The 19817-nt window shown below is 37.7% G+C and overlaps 1 protein-coding gene across 1 annotated transcript in view; it reads right to left on the bottom strand.

The window, feature by feature from the left end:
• The window catches only part of LOC149312092 (uncharacterized), a 47389-nt gene extending 28727 nt beyond the window's left edge, over positions 1-18662 (bottom strand). The window contains exons 1-12 of the mRNA XM_089526625.1: positions 18610-18662; positions 18071-18127; positions 17417-17477; positions 17228-17331; positions 14192-14733; positions 13602-13682; positions 12063-12162; positions 8409-8651; positions 6327-6476; positions 4919-5039; positions 2605-2736; positions 1017-1127 (exon numbers count right to left, since the gene is read on the bottom strand). Of these exons, the coding sequence (XP_089382751.1) occupies positions 1017-1127; positions 2605-2736; positions 4919-5039; positions 6327-6476; positions 8409-8651; positions 12063-12162; positions 13602-13682; positions 14192-14733; positions 17228-17331; positions 17417-17477; positions 18071-18127; positions 18610-18662 (1755 nt within the window). The remainder of the gene's footprint in view (positions 1-1016; positions 1128-2604; positions 2737-4918; positions 5040-6326; positions 6477-8408; positions 8652-12062; positions 12163-13601; positions 13683-14191; positions 14734-17227; positions 17332-17416; positions 17478-18070; positions 18128-18609) is intronic.
• Between the last annotated feature and the right edge of the window lie 1155 nt (positions 18663-19817).

Raw genomic sequence — 19817 nt, 5'->3', positions numbered from 1 at the left:
TATCAGAAGACGTTCCTGCAAATGTGAAATAATGTGAAGTTAAAGCAAAGGCAAAAGGGATAAAAACAGCAGTTTTTTACATTTGAAACTTCTCAAAAGTAAAAAGCTGCTGTTTTTCTCCATTTTACCTTCACTTTAACTTAGTGTTATTTCACGTTTGTAAGAATGTGGTGTGATAAACTTCCTGCATTTGCGGGGTTTTTAAAATTTTAAATCTAGTTTAAATCCCGTTTCTGAACAGGATTTTGCTGATGTGATAAGGTCCTTACATATGAAACAGAAATAAATATGCTAGCCTGTCTCCCTTATTCATAGTTGCCATTAACCATACTCTGTTTAATGATGATGTTTCGCCTCCTATTTTCTATAGGAGGCCTCCCTTTGATCTTATCTCTTCTTCTTTTCCTTCCAGACCTTTCTTTCTCCACCCCTTATTTTCTGATGCATCTTTCCCGGTCTTTTCCCTTAGCCTCCTTTCCTTTTCAGGAAGTTTGCAGTAGCTGCAAACTACTGTAATACCCATCCAAAGTTAAGAATGCATGTGGAAACATAGATGTAAAGATGTCAGGAAATAATGTATCAGCTTCCAAACTCAAGTTTGATTGGCTTTGACACATTTGTTTTCATTTTCCTTGTCTGTTAGTGCTTTCTGTCTCCTGTGAACTTTTCCTCTGTTCACCTCTGCATCTTTTCTCTTCTTTCCAGGTTTGGTATCCCTATTCTTTCACTTACAGACCCTTATTCTAGGCATCAACCAAAATATTATGGCATCCTAGATTCCAGCAAAGCACAACACAAACTGCAGCAGGTTTTAATACATCTGCTCTTCATTTCTGTTAGATTTGTCTAGACAAGTTCTGAGGTTATTATGATTTTTACGGTATACCATTATATGTTGCTGGTTCATTTACAGGGATGGGTGAGGATGATGGGAAATGTTTGAAAGCCTAACTTATAGCACCACAGTTTGGAAATAATACTACCATTACTTATTTCAGGTTCTGAAAGTTGCTTACTTCTTTTTTTAGAGGTATATTTTCTTCTTTCTCCTTTAATGCTTTGCTGTGTGTTTCAGTAAATGCTTTAATCGATTTAGATAACAGTTTAACTTCTGTGAATATCTGACCCTAAAAAACAAAGAGAGAACAAACAACAGATAACGTGTACACCATGGAGAATTTCTACCAGAATGCACCCATTATATCAGTTGGAAAATCAAATGGGAAATGGACACTCACATAAACCCCACTGTTTCAAATGTTCTACTGTAGTTGGGACTAGCAACTGGATTTAGACCCTATGGTTTTAACCAGGGGTAGGCAACCTGCGGCCCGTGGGCCGGATGCGGCCCGGCAAGGCCTTGGGACCGGCCCCAGCCCGGTCCTGCCGCCAATTGCCGCCGGGGCCTTTGGGGGGCAATTGTCTTTAGAAGCCTCAGAAACATGCATTTATATTAACATTTTTTAAAAAAAAATCAGCAAATTTTTTCGCGTGTCCTCCATTTTTTTAAAAAAAGTGTCTTCCATTTGAAAATTTTGTCCTACATTTGTCCTGGTTTATTTATATATTTAATTTTTTAAAAAAAATATTTAATTATTTATTTATTGGCTTTGGCCCCCCAGTTGTCTGAGGGACAGCAACCCGGCCCCCGGCTCAAAAAGGTTGCCTACCCCTGGTTTTAACACTATGTGACAAGCACATAACTAACAAAATTGTTGTGAAGCTAATGAAATCACATAAACCCTGTCCAAAAAGTAGCAAGTCTGTTTATGTGATTCAATTAGATTACTAGTATGAAAATAGGCATATATTGTATTGCTATTTGTTTGGCTCCAGTTCATATGAACACTCACTGCTCAAAATCTGCGTAGCTTGGCCTCCATTGTTCTTCTGTAATGCTTTCTCATGGTGAGATGCTGTGTTTTTCCTTTCTTTTCTTTTGCTATGCTACTTTAAGCATCCACAGGAAGTATGAGTGTGTATGACCAAGGAACTGCTGCACATGAACCTAGGATTTCCCCCTACATTTATTTCCTATCCTTCCTCTTAAAAAGTAAGTCCTCTTTGACAATCAGGGTAGTTTATACAGATAATAATCTATTTTACCATCACAGCAATCCACTGAGATACGTTAGGCTGAGATCCATACTTTATATAGGAGAAAATAATACAGCGCCTCTTGTGTATCCAAACCCAATATATCACTTTTGTAACTATCAAAATACACTCTAATCCAATGATTCCAATACTTAATCTGTGTAAGAGATACCAGAGGCTATCCCTACTGACTAACATATGAATGTGGGTTTGTACTGCCCCTGACTTTGAATTTGATGGAGAAATAGGGACAATGTGTATGAGAAAAAAAGAATGCATAGGGATAGGAGTCCCATTAACTGGAAACTGGGCTTCCTTTTTCTCTTGATGTTATTATTTCTGCCATCCCTGAACAACACATTTTATTTTTTTACTAGATCTTTCTGTAATAAAATTATCTCATGTGCAGAAATAGGGTTATACTCTCTGTGGATTGACTGCAGATGTACAGACTCTAGAGAAACTGCCATGTTGTGTGGTCTTGAATACTAAACTGTTGCAACATACCAGATTTTCTCGCTGTGGAACAGCCACACCTCGTACTGGTGACAAAGACAAATTCACAATTTCATGCTCCCACTTGTAAATCAAAGAAACAGCAAAGCGTCCAGCGATCCTCACAGTTACATACTTGTTAACCTACAGTAAGAAAAAGTAAGCTTGTGCTCTATAACGTTGTTCAAATAGGACTTTCCCCAATATATAAATACCTTAAATTGAATACAGAAAATAAACAAGTGGTATTTGCAGCAAAATATTGCAGTGTGAGGTGCTCCTGTTGAATATTTCATTAAATCAGCCCAATCCTTCTACAGAATATTCTGTTCAATTTCACCAGTCAACCACAAAGTTTGGGGAAAGGTTACTTTTTAAAACTGCAAATCCCTGAATCTCCTCATGGGCCTGGACACTGACAAAATAAGCATGGAGAGTCTAAAAGTCAAAGTCTGAAACTATTTTTTAAGCTGTGATCACTCAGCATTTTATTACTGTGACTCATGTGTGTGTCTGAATCTACACAAGGGCTGTATCCCAGCTCCATTGCGTAGTATCCTTGCATGGTTTGGCTCTTTTACTGCCACACATGCCTCTTTTAACCTAAACTGAAACCAGTTTGGAAAATCGCATGGGACTCCCATTATGTAGCCACATAAGTGCAAGGGTCTGTTTCTACTGTGTGCACATGCCCACCATACTGGTTTATGTCCAGCCACATAATCATATATATGTATATGAGTTCTTATGAGTATATTTTGGTGGTTTTATAGTGTTGTGTTTTAACTGTGGGTTTATGTGGTTTTAATTGTGTGTTTTTAACATGTTGTATTCTGTTGAACCTTGAGAAGAGGCAGAAAATAAATAAATAAATAATGCTATCTCTCAGGTAAATAATTTAGCTTACTGCAAAGTGCTCAGAGATACAAGTCAAGAAACTGAATTGTTTTTAGCATTTCTTTGAAAAGGTGTGTGGTTTTTCCAACCATTCTAAAATCACATTTTTTGTTTGCCACTGATATTAAGGTTTGAAACAAGACCATGTTTTCAAATGTTACACTGGGAGGGGGGGGGTCTATACCAGCCAGAACCACAAAGCTAACAATACCACTGGTTGTTAAGAGTCCGTGAATTGTAATTCCAGAAGCAACTTCCAACCTGTGAAACAAGATTACTATCAGAGTTGATTAAAGAGACACTTTGGACCTTTTAAAATAACCAATCACTGCAGTGGATAGATTCCTGCGTCTTTTATATGCACAACACTCACTAGCTCTGAACATGACTCTTCAGATCTAGGTGGGTGATTAGGGAGATTATTAGACGGGAGGAGAAAAGCCAAGAGTAAAAGGCATACTCCTGGCATAATTGAGCAATCACACTGAAGATTTTCAGACAACGTTGCACTCATCCAGCACTTATCCCATGAAGATCCAGGAATGCTCCAGCAACAAACCATTTCAACACGATCACGCAATTGGAGTATGCCTTTTACTCCCAGCTTTTTCCCCATCTGATAATCTCCTAGGTCACCACCAGCACATCTGCACTAATATGAACTCAAGAAGTGCATCAACAGAAGGTGAAGCAGGGACATAATGGGGACATGGCTCTGTGTAACAACTGTGCAGTACTCTAAAGACCTTCATGAAGTACTATATGTGGGTAAGGCAGCACAACATTCTTTTTTTTTTAATATTAACTGTCTACAAGTTATAATTAAGTGTGTGATGAACTCATGTTTCTATACTCCTTGCCAGGTGTAGGATGCTGTGTTAGTTATTGCAATGTAGGCCACAGCTAGGACTTCTATAGCTGACATAGGTAGTGTTCAACAGTCAGATAATGGGGTTAAAAAGTTCTGGTCTTTAATGATAGGAAACAAAAGGCTTTTTCCTAAATACCTTAACAAGTGCTGTTTTGGACATGTTCTCTTATGGAAAAAGGAAGGAACAGCAGCTAAGCCAAAGAGTTAAAGTGCTGCAATTTCACAGTCCCTCCCCTTGACTCAGTATTCATTTATATTACTGCCTGAGCTGCTTCATCGTGGGAGAAAGAAAATTAACTTGTATCTGTTTCTCTTCGCTAAATAGGGTTGAAGTCTACTGTGAGCAAGCTAAGGTAGTTAACTATTTCTAAAGCAGCCTGGTAATTCACTTTTGCTATCAAAAATATTCCCAGAAGAGAAAGGAAAAGAAAAAGGAAGAAACTCTTCTAGAACACAGTCTCATACCCCGAAAAACCCACAAAAAACTATAGAAAATATTTTTATTAAAAGAGAAAAGAAAAACATAACTAATACCAAATAAAAAGAACAGAATGTTACCTGTATAATAACTGGGTCATCAAGCATTCCTGCTCCAGGCCATTTCCACTGGCGTAGTATTTCTCCATCTTTATTAGTCACCATACCTCCTTCCTTATTAAATATCATTGCTATGTTGTTACTGCAGAAACCAAAAGCCAGTTTTTCAGGATACGGTTTAAAGAAGCATAATGAGTAAGCTCAAGCACTTATCTTTGATCATAGTTTGTATGTTTGATTTAACATAATGATCTGGATATTTATCATATCATCATAATTTTCTCAGAGACCATACTCAAGACAGGTGTGCATGGTAGATATAAATGAACTCATCCAGATTTAGAGATAAACTACTAGGCAAGAAGTCATAAACTGGTTTCATAAGGTAATAATTGTTTTACAAATACAAAATGTATGAAAAGTTTTATGTTGCTTTGATTTCTCTAAGAATCTATTCCAGACAGACCTCAAAGATATCCCATTTTATTTTAATCAACAGCAAAATACTGGGCTTTCATCTTCAATGGCTGGGATCTACAAACCAGTACTGGTAAAATATTTAAGTTAATATACACTTCTTATCTTTAATCTTTAAAATGTTAATACCAAAAAGAAGCATGCTGCCTGCTGCATGGTCTGACAGGCTGACACTGCTGAGGTAGATGCAAAAGAAGGCATACATACTTGAATAAAACATTTTAAAGACAATACAGAACAAGACCAGTTTGATTTAAAGTTTTCTCCAACTGGATTGCTTACACTTTCAGTCATAGGTTAGTACCAGCAACACAACAGTATTAATTTTCTTATCCTGCTCTTCCTGTTCTTTGGAAGCAGCATAACAAAGATCTTGTACCAAACGTTTTTGTATTTTCATGCAAGGGATATCTGAAATCTGCATGGGACATCTCTAGCAAGAGGGAAATGAACAAGACAGGCTTTGATTTCATGGAGCAAATTGTCACACCATTTGTCTGGCTGAACTAAATAATTCCACTCTGACCATGTAATGTAGTCCTCTGGTTTACTGTATAAAGAAAACAGCATCTCAATAAAAGGCGCAATACTGCCAGTGCAGCAACCACACCTCTTAGGCTGTGCTAGTGCTATGAGCTAACCAATCCATGTTTTTACACAAGTACAACCAGATGGATCAGTTCCACTACATCATGTGCACAGTGGACTGGATTAGAATTAGGCACTTATTTTCCAAAATCAAAGCTAGTGAAAAAAAATCTGTGTTATCCTAGGTGCGGCAAACAGAAGAATCTGAGGCACATTCCAGTTTATAGTGGAAATAACCATGTTGTAAGCAAGCCTTTGAATTGTATACTGTGTTTAAAATACTAGGTACAACTCTCAATATCAGAACATCTGACCGCCAACACATACAACTGATTAGAAATCTCTGTGAAATATTTCTTCCTACCTGTTAGGAAAGGAAATGCTGCCATGTCCAAATGGAGTAAATGTTCCAAGTAAAGCACGATCAGGAAAATCGCTGAAAATGTTGGTGTACAAACCACTATTGGGAAGATCAGAGTAACTCTGGCAGACTGCAAAATGTCCAGAGGGATAGGTAAACCAATAGTCAAGGAGTTTCTAGCATTTTCCTCATAGAATAAGGGCTTCTCCAGAGGTTTAATGCATTTTTAATCCTAGCACGAAAGCAATAGTAATGAAAATAGCACTAGCCATTAATTAGTACTTAGTGGGAGGAGAGGAAGACACTTAGCAGAAGAGGAAATTGCCAGAGGATTTCCAGTTTGGTGTATCCTCCCTGCACTGACAAACAGACTGCATGTGCTTTCCATTGCTGTTTAAGAAAAAAGAATATCAATGGGAAGTCATCCAAAAAGTCCAAGGTAATACCCTAAAGCAGTGCTTCTCAATTATTTTCTGTCATGCCCCCCCTAGGAAGAAGAAAACATTTTGCGCCCCCCGCGCGACTGTAAATAGTATCATTTGTCTATAAAATTGTTATAAGTACACCTCTGCATAACAGAGCCTCGCGCCCCCCTTTACGGAGCCTCGCGCCCCCCCTGGGGGGCCCGCCCCACTATTTGAGAAAGGCTGCCCTAAAGGCACCAGATCCCCTCCGATCTTGAAAGTTAAGCAGGATCAGCCCTGGTTAGATATGGATGGGAGACTGCCAACAAACACCAGGTATTATAGGCTATATTTCAAGGGAAGGAACTGACAAAACCATCTCTTCAGTATTCCTTGCCTAAGAAAACATTATGAAATTCATTGAATGGCCATAGGTCAACCTGAAGATGCTTGAACACACCCATTCATGCATACATGTATGCATGCACACACAAACACACAATTGCTATGAGGGGAAACAAGCCCCTCAATATGGAGCAGCATGCTAGTTTGTGTGATACTTTATCAGTTCCCTAGAGAAGCACAGTAGAGAGTATTCAACCACGTAATACCAAAACAAAAACAAAAAAAGTTTAATAAAGTTTGCAGAGCAGCACAGCACATGGGGAGATGTGTGACACATGCAAATCACTAGTGCAAGGGTTCTTGTAACAACCACATGTTCAATAAAACATAATAAAAGAAGCAGCTTCTTCTCTTCCAATAGAATGTAAGAGACCTGAACTAAAAATGGAGTTGAAAATTCAGTATGGGGCTGGATGAAAATCAATTGCTTGGGTGATGCAACAGTAAATCCTTCTCATCTGTTTTGTATTTGACAGCAGCTCAAACCTCTCCATCCATTGTTGTTATTGTTTGCCTTCAAGTCATTCCCAATTATGGGAATTTCAGGGTTTCCTTTCTTCACAGAGGGTTTGCCTTCCTCTGAGGCTAAGACAATGTGACTTATCCAAGGTCATCCAGTAGGTTTTCATTGCTGAGTAAGGGATTCAGTTCCTTGTCTCACCACTGACTCACCATCCATACTTTTCATCAACTGTTTACCTCCTATACCACCAAATTAAAAGCAGCAGCTGTGCTTACTCAACAGTGAGCCATCCTGACCCCAACTGACTACTGTTTTCCCTAATTTATACGGTTTTATATGAATAATGTTTTTATGTCCACCTTGCTAGCAAGGTGTCTTTTCTCAAAGCATTCCACTATAGTTTGTTCACATAAATAATTGATTAAACAAAAATCTTGTATAGCATGAGGGCTAGTTATTTCAAGGCAAAGAGGGCTTAACCAGCTTTCCCAAGCCAGCAGCATGCAAAGGTCTGGAATTCTGATATTAGGGTAAGTAGAAAAAAAGTTAAGCATAAACATATTTGTAAAGCATTAAGAGCTTTATTGATACTGCTCTTCTAAAGAAATTTAGGACTTAATTGCTTAAGCATGTAATCCTATGCATGTTTACTCAGAAGCAAGCCCCCTATACTCAACTGAATTTTCTCTCTGGACACTATGGGGAATGCAGCCCAGATTAAATAGTTTTTCTTTATGTTTTGCTTGTAGACACCATCCATGCCATAGATGGAATTCTCTTTTATTTTATACATTCCATAAGTTCAAAGGATATTAAATCAAAGATGATCCATCAATCAATCCATAGTGCAGTTTCTTAAGGACTGGCTCATTCTTCTTGATCCTTGGTAATTGTGGTTTTTCATACAGGATATCAGAGGACACTCTCTTCCTCATATACCTTCTGATGTTTTGGGGAAATACTTTTCCAAAAATGTCTTTCCTGGCATTACCATAATGACGAAGAATCACAGGCTTATCAAATCCAGATTCTTTCAGCTGAGACAGCTGCTCTGTTCTGTTTGGATAATTTTAAAAACGGTTTTTACTATGCAATTTAGGGGAATAATCTTGTTTTTGTTCAAGCAAAAACAACAACAGCACTACAGTCTTAAGTAATATAACTAGTATTTAGTATGAGCATTATTCATGCACTCAGAATAAACACTTTATAGAATACTGAATACCACAGAATAGTTGTTTTCAAATTTTGACTTCCCATATGTTATGGACTTCAATTCCCAGACGTCCTAGCCCATATGGCCAATGCTCAAGAATTATGGGGTTTTTAGGAGGTTCATAGCTTGGGAATCACATAGGTAGGGTATCGAAGGCAACATTCTTCTATTTATCCGAGCACAAGTAGTTTCATTCAACTCAAACCTTTGAAAATCTATTTTATATTCATAAAGTAATATAATGTTTAAGTTGTTTATAATTATAAATTCTCATACATGCTCAACATGTATTTCCCACACCTCCTCCAATGATTTCAGTAGTTCTTTTTCATACTTTATTCTCACAACAACCTTATGGGGGTTGAGAGAAGGTGGCTGGCATAAGGGCACTCATTAATTTCATGTTTCATGGCTTGGTGGGAACTTGAACATGGATTTTCCAGTCCGAAATTCTAACCACTAGACCACACTTGGTTATTGCTCACATGAGTCCAATGGAGTATTAACATCAATACTAAATACAGAAATTAAAGTCTAGATCAGGATTTGATTCTATTTGAAGTTCTAGGAACATTTTTACTCTTTGTCTGAATAATTACATTATTAAAGGTGCAGCAGCCATTATCAAGGCCCGACCTGGCACTCAGACCAGGTGTTACTGTAAATATCATCATGGTTCTTGCCCTTTCTGCAGGCAGCCTCCTTTTAATGTCACTTGCATACCACTGACAATGGTAGAGGAAGAAGAGCATGGGGACAGCCAGCTCTACACAGAGTATCCTAATGCAGTGTTTCTCATACTATCTGATGTGGGGATCAGCAAGTTTCTTCCCCCAATGTGCCAGGGACTGGTACCATATTTGTGCCCATTTGGCACAACTGTTTCTTTCTTGGAAACTCACCAGGGACACTAGAAGCTAATGGCTTGTGGACTGGTACTAGTCCATCGACCACCCCTTTGAGTCACTGCATATTTAACTGCTAGAATAAAGGGGGAAAGAAATGCAATGCAGCAGTAACATTTCTTTACCATAAATACTGGAGACAGAGGATGGTGTTACACATGAACTGATTTTACCTTGCACTGAAAAAAAACACACTAACATTTCAGGTAAAGGTAGACTGGGCTATCAATGCCAATGGTAGCCAACATTTTTACTGTACAAGTCATCAGGCAGCTGTACAAGTCCTATTTACCATACAAATCTTACTTCAATGTCACTATACATTTTCTCACAGTCTCCATATTACACATTGCCGACTTTCACAGAGGCTTACATTTCAAGTCAAAATACCAACACTTTAATTAACCACATCAATTAAGCAGGAAAGCATTCCAAACACTTGTAATTCTAAATATTAAGTAGAGGAAATCTAAGGAGAATGCTTGTATGTAAGCCAGCATTCCTTATATCTTAAATTCAGTAACAGGATATAACAGGATATATCAGTAATGGGATACTTTTTCTGCTGATCAAGGTAAGAATAAGTGTTCAGTAACAGTAAGTCAACTGCTATAGTGTTGGCATAGAAACCTGGCAGCAGTCAGCACAGTCAAGTGCCAAAACTAATATCAAGATTTCAGTGCCAGTTCACAGTGCCAACAGGAGTAATAAATATTAAAAAAGAAAACATCGTTCTCCTCTCTTGGGACACATTTCTTTACACTGCAGCTGTATATAGTATTGTGTTTTAGGTTTGAAATATTTTTTAAATAATAAAAACACATACAAGCATGAAAACAGCTTTAACTAATGGAAAGTAGTTATGTGGTCTTGATGCAACAAGCGTAATCATTTCTTGCCTTAGAATTATAGGAGGAAATACAGGAGATGAAAGAGTGTAAGACTTATAAAGATGCTATAGCAGTTCTCAGGGGTGTGTGTGTGTGAGTGTGTTTAATTAGTGCAATTTTTGGTTGGTGGAAACAGTCTACATTTAGAGTACTCCCCTGTCCCAGCATCATAATTCTAAGACTGCTGTCCCTAAAAAAAGTATCTTCATTTTCCCTTTTCAAATATTTATTTTAATTAGAGAAAGAAAATGAAAGTAAGTTATGATAGGCTCTCAAGGCTTGCATGGCCATCAGGCAGATTTTGGATGCAATGAAAAGACTGCAAATTGTTAGTTATTTAATTGATTATTATAGCAGTAAAACTGTGGGGGAGGGAAAGGTGTTGTATTTTCTGACTCAGGTGCCAGATTAATGTGGTTTGCCTTGGGCCTTGATTTGCCTTGGACACAAGATATACCATCTGTGGCTCTCTCTCAGGCAACAAAATGCCTTGGCTTGCGACTGAACTCACTTTGCAATATCTCTGATTAGTTTTGTATGGGTTTTTTGGGCTATGCAGCTATGTTCTAGAAGAGTTTATTCCTGATGTTTTGCCAGCATCTGTGGCTGGCATCTTCAGAGAATGCTGACCTGGAAGAGAGTGGGTATATATATACCGTGTGACCCTGGATAAGGAGGAGTGATTCCCATGTTAATCTATGTATTGTTCTGTTCATGATTAACATGGGAATCACTCCTTCTTACCCAGGGTCACATAGTGTGTATGTGTGTGTGTGTGTGTGTGTGTGTGTGTGTGTGTGTGTATACACATACATACATACCCACTCTCTTCCAGGTCAGTATTCTCTGAAGATGCCAACCACAGATGCAGGCGAAATGTCAGGAATAAACTCTTCTAGAACATAGCCACATAGCCCAAAAACCCACAAAAAACTATGGATGCTGGCCATGAAAGCTGACTTCACAATCTCTCTGATTACCTGTGACTATCTTATTTTTTTTAAAACGCAGTAGATATATTCAGGGTTAACTTAATCACAACAACAAGAAACAAGCCATAGCAGTATATTCCATTTAAATACATTTGGATCTTAGCCGACACTGTTCAGAGAAGCTTCAGTCTATACAGCTAGTTCAGTTTGGTGCCTTTGCACCATCCTTATTCAGTTGAGAAATTATCAGCAGGCCTGCATATTTGCATGAGGCAGGTGGAATATGATGTTGCAATCCTATAGATACTTACCTAGGAGATGGCTCCATTTAAATCAGTGGGGCTTGATTCTGACTAACACAGATAGGATTGCACTGTGTGTCTCCAAACTGGCAACTGAACTCACCTTGCAATATCTCTGATTACCTGTGACTATCTTATTTTTTAAACACAACAGACAAATGTAAGATTAACTTAATCACAACAACAAGAAACAAGCCATAGAAGTATATTCCATTTAAATACATTTGGATCTTAGCCAGTTGTAGTCTCTCCACTGCCCAGATATACGGTAATTTCCATTCTAGGTCTTTGGTATCATCATCAGAATGCTTGGAAACCCAACCTTTAAAGAAAATAAAAATCTCAAATCATTGGGCTGACACAAAAATCTTATATTCCAAGAGGTTTAAATGGTTCCAGTTAATCAAAGTAATACATATCAGTTAAGACACTTGTAAAGAATGGGTAGCAAGTTCAGTTGAGGTATGGATCTCTCATAATCATCTGATGAGAGAGTGTCAGAAATGGGATATGGATAACGTCAGTGTACATTCTACATCATCCACCAATATTCTAGCCTTATTAAAAAGACCATGGAAGCTAGTGGTGATGGGAATTGTAGCTGAACATATCTGGAGGGCATTAGATTGGGATAGACTACTTTTAGGAATTGTGGGCAATTATTTTCTACTCCATCTCCATTTCTAAAATAGGAATAATAATGATTTGTCTTTACAGGTCGAGCCAATGGTCTTGAACAAAACGAACAGCATAAAGTGGTGATGCTTACTTCTTAATAATTTCTCAGTTCCTTTCACTGAAAAAAGCCACATCCATGAGGAAAAGTGGATGAGATTGCATGTCTTCAGTCATTATTTTGGACTGAGCATGTCTTATAAAAGTTATATCTGGTCTGAGATTATATACAGATATAAAATGTATGTGTTATATGTGCTATCGACTAACTAAATAATGATAGAAAGAAATTGGCAGCATGAGCTTCCGTAGACTTCAAAATAAGTAGTCTGAAGTCTATGAAAGCTCATGCTGCCAATTTCTTTTTTTCAGTTAGGCTCGAGACAGACGGGTGGGAAGCAGTGTGCCAGCGCCAATTCTAAGGTTTGGGAGCGTGCACCAACCACACGCACCCAAACCTTAGCACGTAACAGCGATGCCATGATGGCAACCTCCCGTCCACACAGGGCCTGCCATCATGATGTAAGCGACGCACAGTGTATAGATGTTGCTGCACGTCACTTACACCACTGATGTGGCCCAGTGCGCCAATGGCGTACTCATTACATCTGCTGCAAAACTTAAAAGAACCCAGCTTTTTCGGGTTGTTTTTGGTGTGGAGGGACGCCGCACAGTTTGGCTGCTGTGGCGTCCCTCGGGAACAAAAATCGGTGGCTCCAGCCTGCCTTTTCAGGGCCATCTGTCCAGCCCCTTAGTCTGAAAGGTGCTACAAGATCTCTCTATGTACTGATTCTACAGACTAACATGGCTATATCTTTGAACTAAATAATTATTTACTTGCTAGATTAAGTGGCAGATAATTGATTAAATTTCAATAAATGGCCAAAGCAATTACTTCCTAGGTTGGAGTTTAGTATGAATAAAATAATTTTATCCACTCACTCCACAATGTCCGACATATTCTTTAAAAGAAGGGTATCTATGTATTTCATTTTTCATTTCCAATTGTCAGAACTATCACCACCTAAAAAAGCTATGCCATTAACTATCAACTTGATCTAATTAAAATGAAAGCATAGGCCATACCTCTTTCCATGCACACTTTTGAGGACAGAGAAAAACTGATTGTAGCAGATGAATCACTGGCACCTTGTTGTGAAACTACAGCTAAACAAGAGACAGAAGAAACCCAAAAGCACTCTATTATATACTATATATGAACATATACACCTATTATTTTGTTTTAATTACCATCTTACAAAGGGGTAGTTAAATAGCCAGACCGAGAGTTTCTGTGCTGTTAACTTTACTGAACAAAGTGCATGGGATACAGATTACAGGTAACTCTCTTAGATGAATATATAGCCATGACTTCATTTTCACTCACCATTATTAGGAAACAGAAGTTTAAACAATGATTTGAAAAACTGCCTACCTTCTTTTTGGTTTTATTCTAAGTTTCTGTATCCATCTAGCATCAGCTTATAAAACAACATTTTATAAAGTTCTCCAGCAATGTTCCTCAATTAATCACAAGTGATAGGTTTATTTCCTCTAGTGATTACGGCTTGGTATAAAGGTATAAAATTTAGAGCTATTGAATAGTGTATTGGACCAACTATACAATCAGCTGCTATGTGACACCAGAATAGGGGAAACCAGTAATTTCTCCTTACGTTTGTTCAACAGAGGCACAGGATTCTCTGATCCTTTTACAACATCAGTAGGAAAACCAGCAAGTATTTTGTTTCTCCTTTTGATATCTGTTGCTATATCATCATCAGTATATTCAGAGGTGGACGACAATCTACTGGACTCCTCTGATGCCTGCATTCTTCCCGGTTTTATAGTTTTGTATCTTGGCCCCTGGCAATATTTTTTATTATACCACGCATCTTCAGCAAGCTCTTTCCAGTTCAAAATATTTAAAATCCCCTGCGGTAAAATAATTTTGTACTTAGAAAAACATTTAATCATATCTTCCAGCTCCTGTAATATGGTAACAGCTATACATTTATATTTATCCAATGAGGCTGACTGTAGAGTTTCTTTGATAAGTGAGTGTGAAAGTATGTGGGAAGGCTGATCAGAAGGGTCCTCGCAGATTGTTCGGAAAATCAAAGGGTCACAACTTGGAGGAAAAACTGAAATTTGCTTTATGTTGCTTTTCACTAAAGTATCACTTCCTTCCATGTGCTCTCCTATACATCCAGGATTCCTACAGATGGAAAAAACAAATAAGTTATGCCCTATAATTCAAACTAAGATTTTGTCTGCAATTCCAGGATATATACAAAGGATACTTTAGAGATGAAGAGTACATATGGTCCTTTTCACAAGTACTTTTAAAATAGTGAAACAGAGGTGGAATAGCACTGGCAATGGAGTGTGCACAACAAACAAAATATCCTGCTTTTAACGTGATGAAACCACATTTCTGCCACTAAAATAATCAATTTGTAACCCAAGATAATGTTATTATTCTGGGGTGGTTTTTCATGTGTGTGTGCAAAAGAGGTTTTTAAAATATATATCCTGATTTAGGGTCTAGGTGGGTCCCAATAAGTGTGTTTGGGGCATATATACATATACATATACATATACATATACATATACATATACATATATATGAGAGCATGGGAAACAGCTCAGGTCTAGAAAACCTCCAGACATACCTAAGTATGTTTTGAGGATGGCTGAAATGAATGGTAACACTCAAATAAGTAAGAATTGTGTACTTCCTCCTGAAAGCAGTAGTAGCTTTTTATATTCAACTCAGCTACACAAAAAAGAGATTTTAATTTGCACTGTGTTTAACGGTCTTGCAACCTGATCTGTTAAGCCAATAATTTTACATGGAGATGTCAAAAGGTTAATAACCACTTCTAGAATCTTTACCAATTTATTGGTGATTCACAAAAGTATTATTCCAAAGGAGCGTAATAAATCAAGCGAGAACCTGAGAAAGACTTGTGTGCCCTTAATCATTGACTTATTTTATTTGTAGGCCAGACTTAGCAGATGCTTCCTTCCAATGACTCAGCTATGCAATAAGAAAGAAAGTATAGTCTCAGAAGATCTGGAGCAGAGATTTGCTTGTTGCATAAGACAATACAGTTTTTCATGCTGAATCAACAGCAGCTAGATGGAGACCTCACCTGTGGTGCATGAAAGCAACTATTTTGTCTTGTTGCTCAGTCCTTCAGCAGGTATTTGGAAACACACCACTTTTACACTTCATTTTACAATACTGGGCAGGAAAACAGAAACTCCGACTAAAAGGCGCATTCTCTTTGCCCAAGTGGTTGTGCAGGAGTTTAGGGAAACCTCTCAAACATAGAAAGATTGACAAGTAAAATTGACCAAGCACACTGTTGCATGAGTTCTTGTATAATAAGTGTTTCTGGAAAGGTGTTAGCAGATGTTTCCCCTTGTTTTTAGTTTTGTTTTTGATTCAGCTTATTCTCTCTCTCTCTCTCTCTCTCTCTCTCTCTCTCTTTCCCTTTCATATTTATGACTAATTGCCTCATTTTCTATAAATTGACTACCTTTCATTTAAAAAGCAGTTAGGAAAGTGGCTATCATTATTTAGATCATCTTTTGTCAGTGAGTTCTTTATAGTTGCTCTTCCCAGTCTTCTGATTTCCTGACTGCAATCGCTATTCTGATCCCAAACATACTGTATGGGTATTAGAATGGAGAAAAGGAAGGAGAAGAAAGAAAAGAGGGAACACAGGGGTGAGGTAAAACTAATGCCAGAATCTTCCAGTAATACATAAATAAATTGCATAATACATTATATGTTTTCAGCAGTTTCAATGAGACTTCATCATTACTTATTTTTTCTCTTCTTCTAGAGTTTCATAAAATTTATATTTTACTTATTGATAAAATGCCTTTGAAAAAAATCTAAATTTTAACTTATAATTGACAGCTTAGTTAATTTACATGGGCCTTGTTCCCACTACATTTAAATTGGAATCAGAATCTGGGCTAAAGGGGCATGGTTCCCATTGAATCGGATTTTAGAAATCAATTCAGAAAGGGGGGCCATGCTTTCTGCCCTTTTTTGCCCATTTAACCCACATCAAAAAGACTCTGGGTTTTTGCAGTAGTATTTTTTTTTTTTTGCAGTGTTTTCAAATAAATTGATTCAGCTCAAGTGGGAACCAGGCAGATTCACGCCCTGGTTCCCACACTGCCAGCCCATCCCGTCCCATCTCTGGCCTCTCCTGGCCCCCAAATCCCTAGTCCAGCCTCCTTACCAGCTTCTTTGGCCGCTAAACGGCTTCCCTGCACCTTTTTTAAAATTTCCTGCAGCCAGGGAGGCTGGAAAAAGGTTGCAGAGCAGCCGGAAACCTTGTGGCCTTATTCCCAGCTTTTCCCTGGCTTCTCTGCAACCTCCTTCTGGCCTCTCCAGCCACGAGAAAGTTTTAAAAAGGCACAGGGAAGCCGGGCAATGGCCAAAGAAGCCGGTAAGGAGGCTGGACCAGGGATTTTGGGGCCAGGAGAGGCTAGAAACGGGACAAGCCAGCAAGCTGCCCCCCACCACTTGCCGATTCCTGAATCGATTCCTGAAATTGGTGCAAACATAGTGGAAACTACGTTTTTTCATTACCAGTTTCAGGAATCGGTTCAGGAAACGGATCTTCCGGTAAGTGGGAATGGGCCCATGACGTATCAAGTAGAAAACAATATGACAGTACTTTTACCTGTAAGAGCTCCTACTTTCAAGAGGATTTGTGTAGCCTGATATTAAATCACCTAGCTGTTCTCCTGGTTTCTTTTTCTTATCCCATTTTCTTTTGGGGTTTGGCTAAAATAAAATATAGACTTTGAGTAGATCCTTAGTAACTTTGGAGAAAGCAATAAAAATAATTAAACATGAGCAGAGAAATTACCTGGTCAAAGAAATATACAGGTTCGTGTTCCAGTAATTCAGCCATTGTTCTCTGTAAAATTCTGGACTTAACATTATATAATATTATGAACAAAATAACAGATAAAATGCTTTAATTGTTTCTGAATTTTTAAGTAAGGCCCATTATGTGCAATATCTAAAATTCTCTTCCTACTTACACATTCCCCAAAAGTGGGTATGCACAACAGAAAAATAAGTTAGAAGAGTGCACCAGTTTGCATAGGATTTGCAAATATATATCTAAACCTGAAAATTGTAAAAATAATAATAATAAATAACTACTAGAATCTACGTTTCACAGAAGATAAATCAATTTTCCAGACATACACCCCCTCCAAATCTTAACAAACTTGAGCCACATCCCAGATCATCCAAATCATGTGTTATTAAATTGAATATGGTTTACTCCCAGGAAAGTAGGCATACTTTTAATTCCTTACTGGATTAGGGTTCACTAGATTTTACATTAAGTATACAACAATCCAAACAAAGAAGCAAATAAAAATTGATCTGTGTCCTCCCCTCCCCTTTTAATGATGTTTATTTATTAGCATCAAGTCAGCCTTTCCCTGGCCCTGTTTTATTTGACATCCAGCATGGTAAAGAATTCTGAAAGATTCAAAGGTTTGCTCACAGTTTTGGCTTCTTCTTTAAAAATGAGGCACTGCACTGTTTGTTCTCTGGAACTCTTCTGAAGTAAGCAGTATTTTAGCTGATCACTGTAGTTTATAGACATTAGTAACAAAGTGTTCATCCCGATGTAAACCTCTTAACTTCAGAAATAGTATAAAATATTTTAAGTTCAAAAATCACTTAATTTACAGAATACTTTGTCTCATCATCACAGTTTTTATATTTGTCAAATGAGGTTACTAATACTATTTATTCCCTGCTTTTAGATGTATAGCACAACACTTATACATCCGCATGCTATACAAAATACATATACGTCTGGTCTGCAAAGATTGGAACAGGCTCATATTATGATGAACTGAATACAAACAGTATCTTCCTGTGCAATCTTTTCTTTAGGCTGATATAAATAATTAACTTCTTTATACCATTGCTATCTGCCACACAGAAAAGATATTTGACTCTGTCTTCTCAAATCTCCCTTGTTAATTATGATTCTGTAGAGACTGCAGTAAAGTCGTATTATAATGACATACGTACCCTGACACAGGTTTTTCCCCAACTTGCTTAGTCAATAATGCAAAATTATTCATGTCAAAACTGCCTCTTCCAAGGAAGTGAAAAGTTACTGAATCTCTGTGAGGGCAATCAGTCTGTCAACACACTGTTTTAAAGGCCTGTTGCTTGGTGACCATATGTTGTGGATTGTATTCAGCCATGCTCTTTCCTTCAGCCACGTTTTAGCTTTCAAAAGGAGTATTCTTAAAGCATACAGGCCACAATTCTTCACAGTCTTGTGCGAAACCCCACTGAAATCAACAGGCACTAATATGTATGCTTAACTGCACTGGACTCTGAACATTATTTAGAAATACATTCCAATTCAAGCAAAGTTTTGGTTATTTTTAAAAAGGACAGAAAGATAGTGAGTCTAGTGGCACCTTTAAGGCTTATTTGTTTTAGCATGAGTTTTTGTGGATGACAACCCATTTTCTCAGATGCACTGAAGGAGTAAAATGTTCAAGGCATGGGTATGAATATACAGGTACATAGTTGTACAGATGAGAACAGAGTGGAATGAGATATAGAAATGGGAAATTCCTGGATACAGAATCAGGAAATTCTTGTGACAGTGGTCATAAACCTTCACAGATCTTAATATAAACGTTCTTGCATCTGCTCACAATAGTCATCATAATCTTTATATCCTTAACACAACTTTCTAGTTTATCACAATCAGATGTAGTCCATCATTGAGACATTGTGACAAACATAGTGTAACTGTAATAAAATGAAAAGGAATGAAACCTTCATGCCAAATTAAGTGGATGTATTCAGGGCTGAAGTGCAGAAGGCTTTCAACATTTCAGTGCTGCTTCCCTACAAGGCTAAACTAATAAGTTTTAAAATGTTTCCTACTGCATGCCTGCCCATTTCCTCAAATTACAATAGTAGGACTTTACATTTGGTATCATTAAAAACAACAACAAATAGTTTCTAGAAATATTCCTAATTATTACCCACCTACATGAACCTGGATCAACTACACACTAAAATGGTTCCTTCCTCAGCATAATCATGGTTTAAAAGCCACATGTAGGAATGTCCTCTGTAAAAAGTAAAACGCTCCCCTTTTCCAGCCTTTATTTTCCTGCATCACATATACTGATCAATAAATGAGCTTACAGGATTTCTATCTCCTCCCTGCCCCACCAATCATAGAAGTTGTTTTGGTCCATTTGGCTGTG

This window comes from Sceloporus occidentalis, unplaced genomic scaffold (assembly GCF_023333645.1).
Source record: "Sceloporus occidentalis isolate IW3139 unplaced genomic scaffold, rSceOcc1.0.p SCAF_5, whole genome shotgun sequence".
NCBI lineage: Eukaryota > Metazoa > Chordata > Lepidosauria > Squamata > Phrynosomatidae > Sceloporus > Sceloporus occidentalis.
This window is presented reverse-complemented; position numbering and strand designations above follow the sequence as displayed.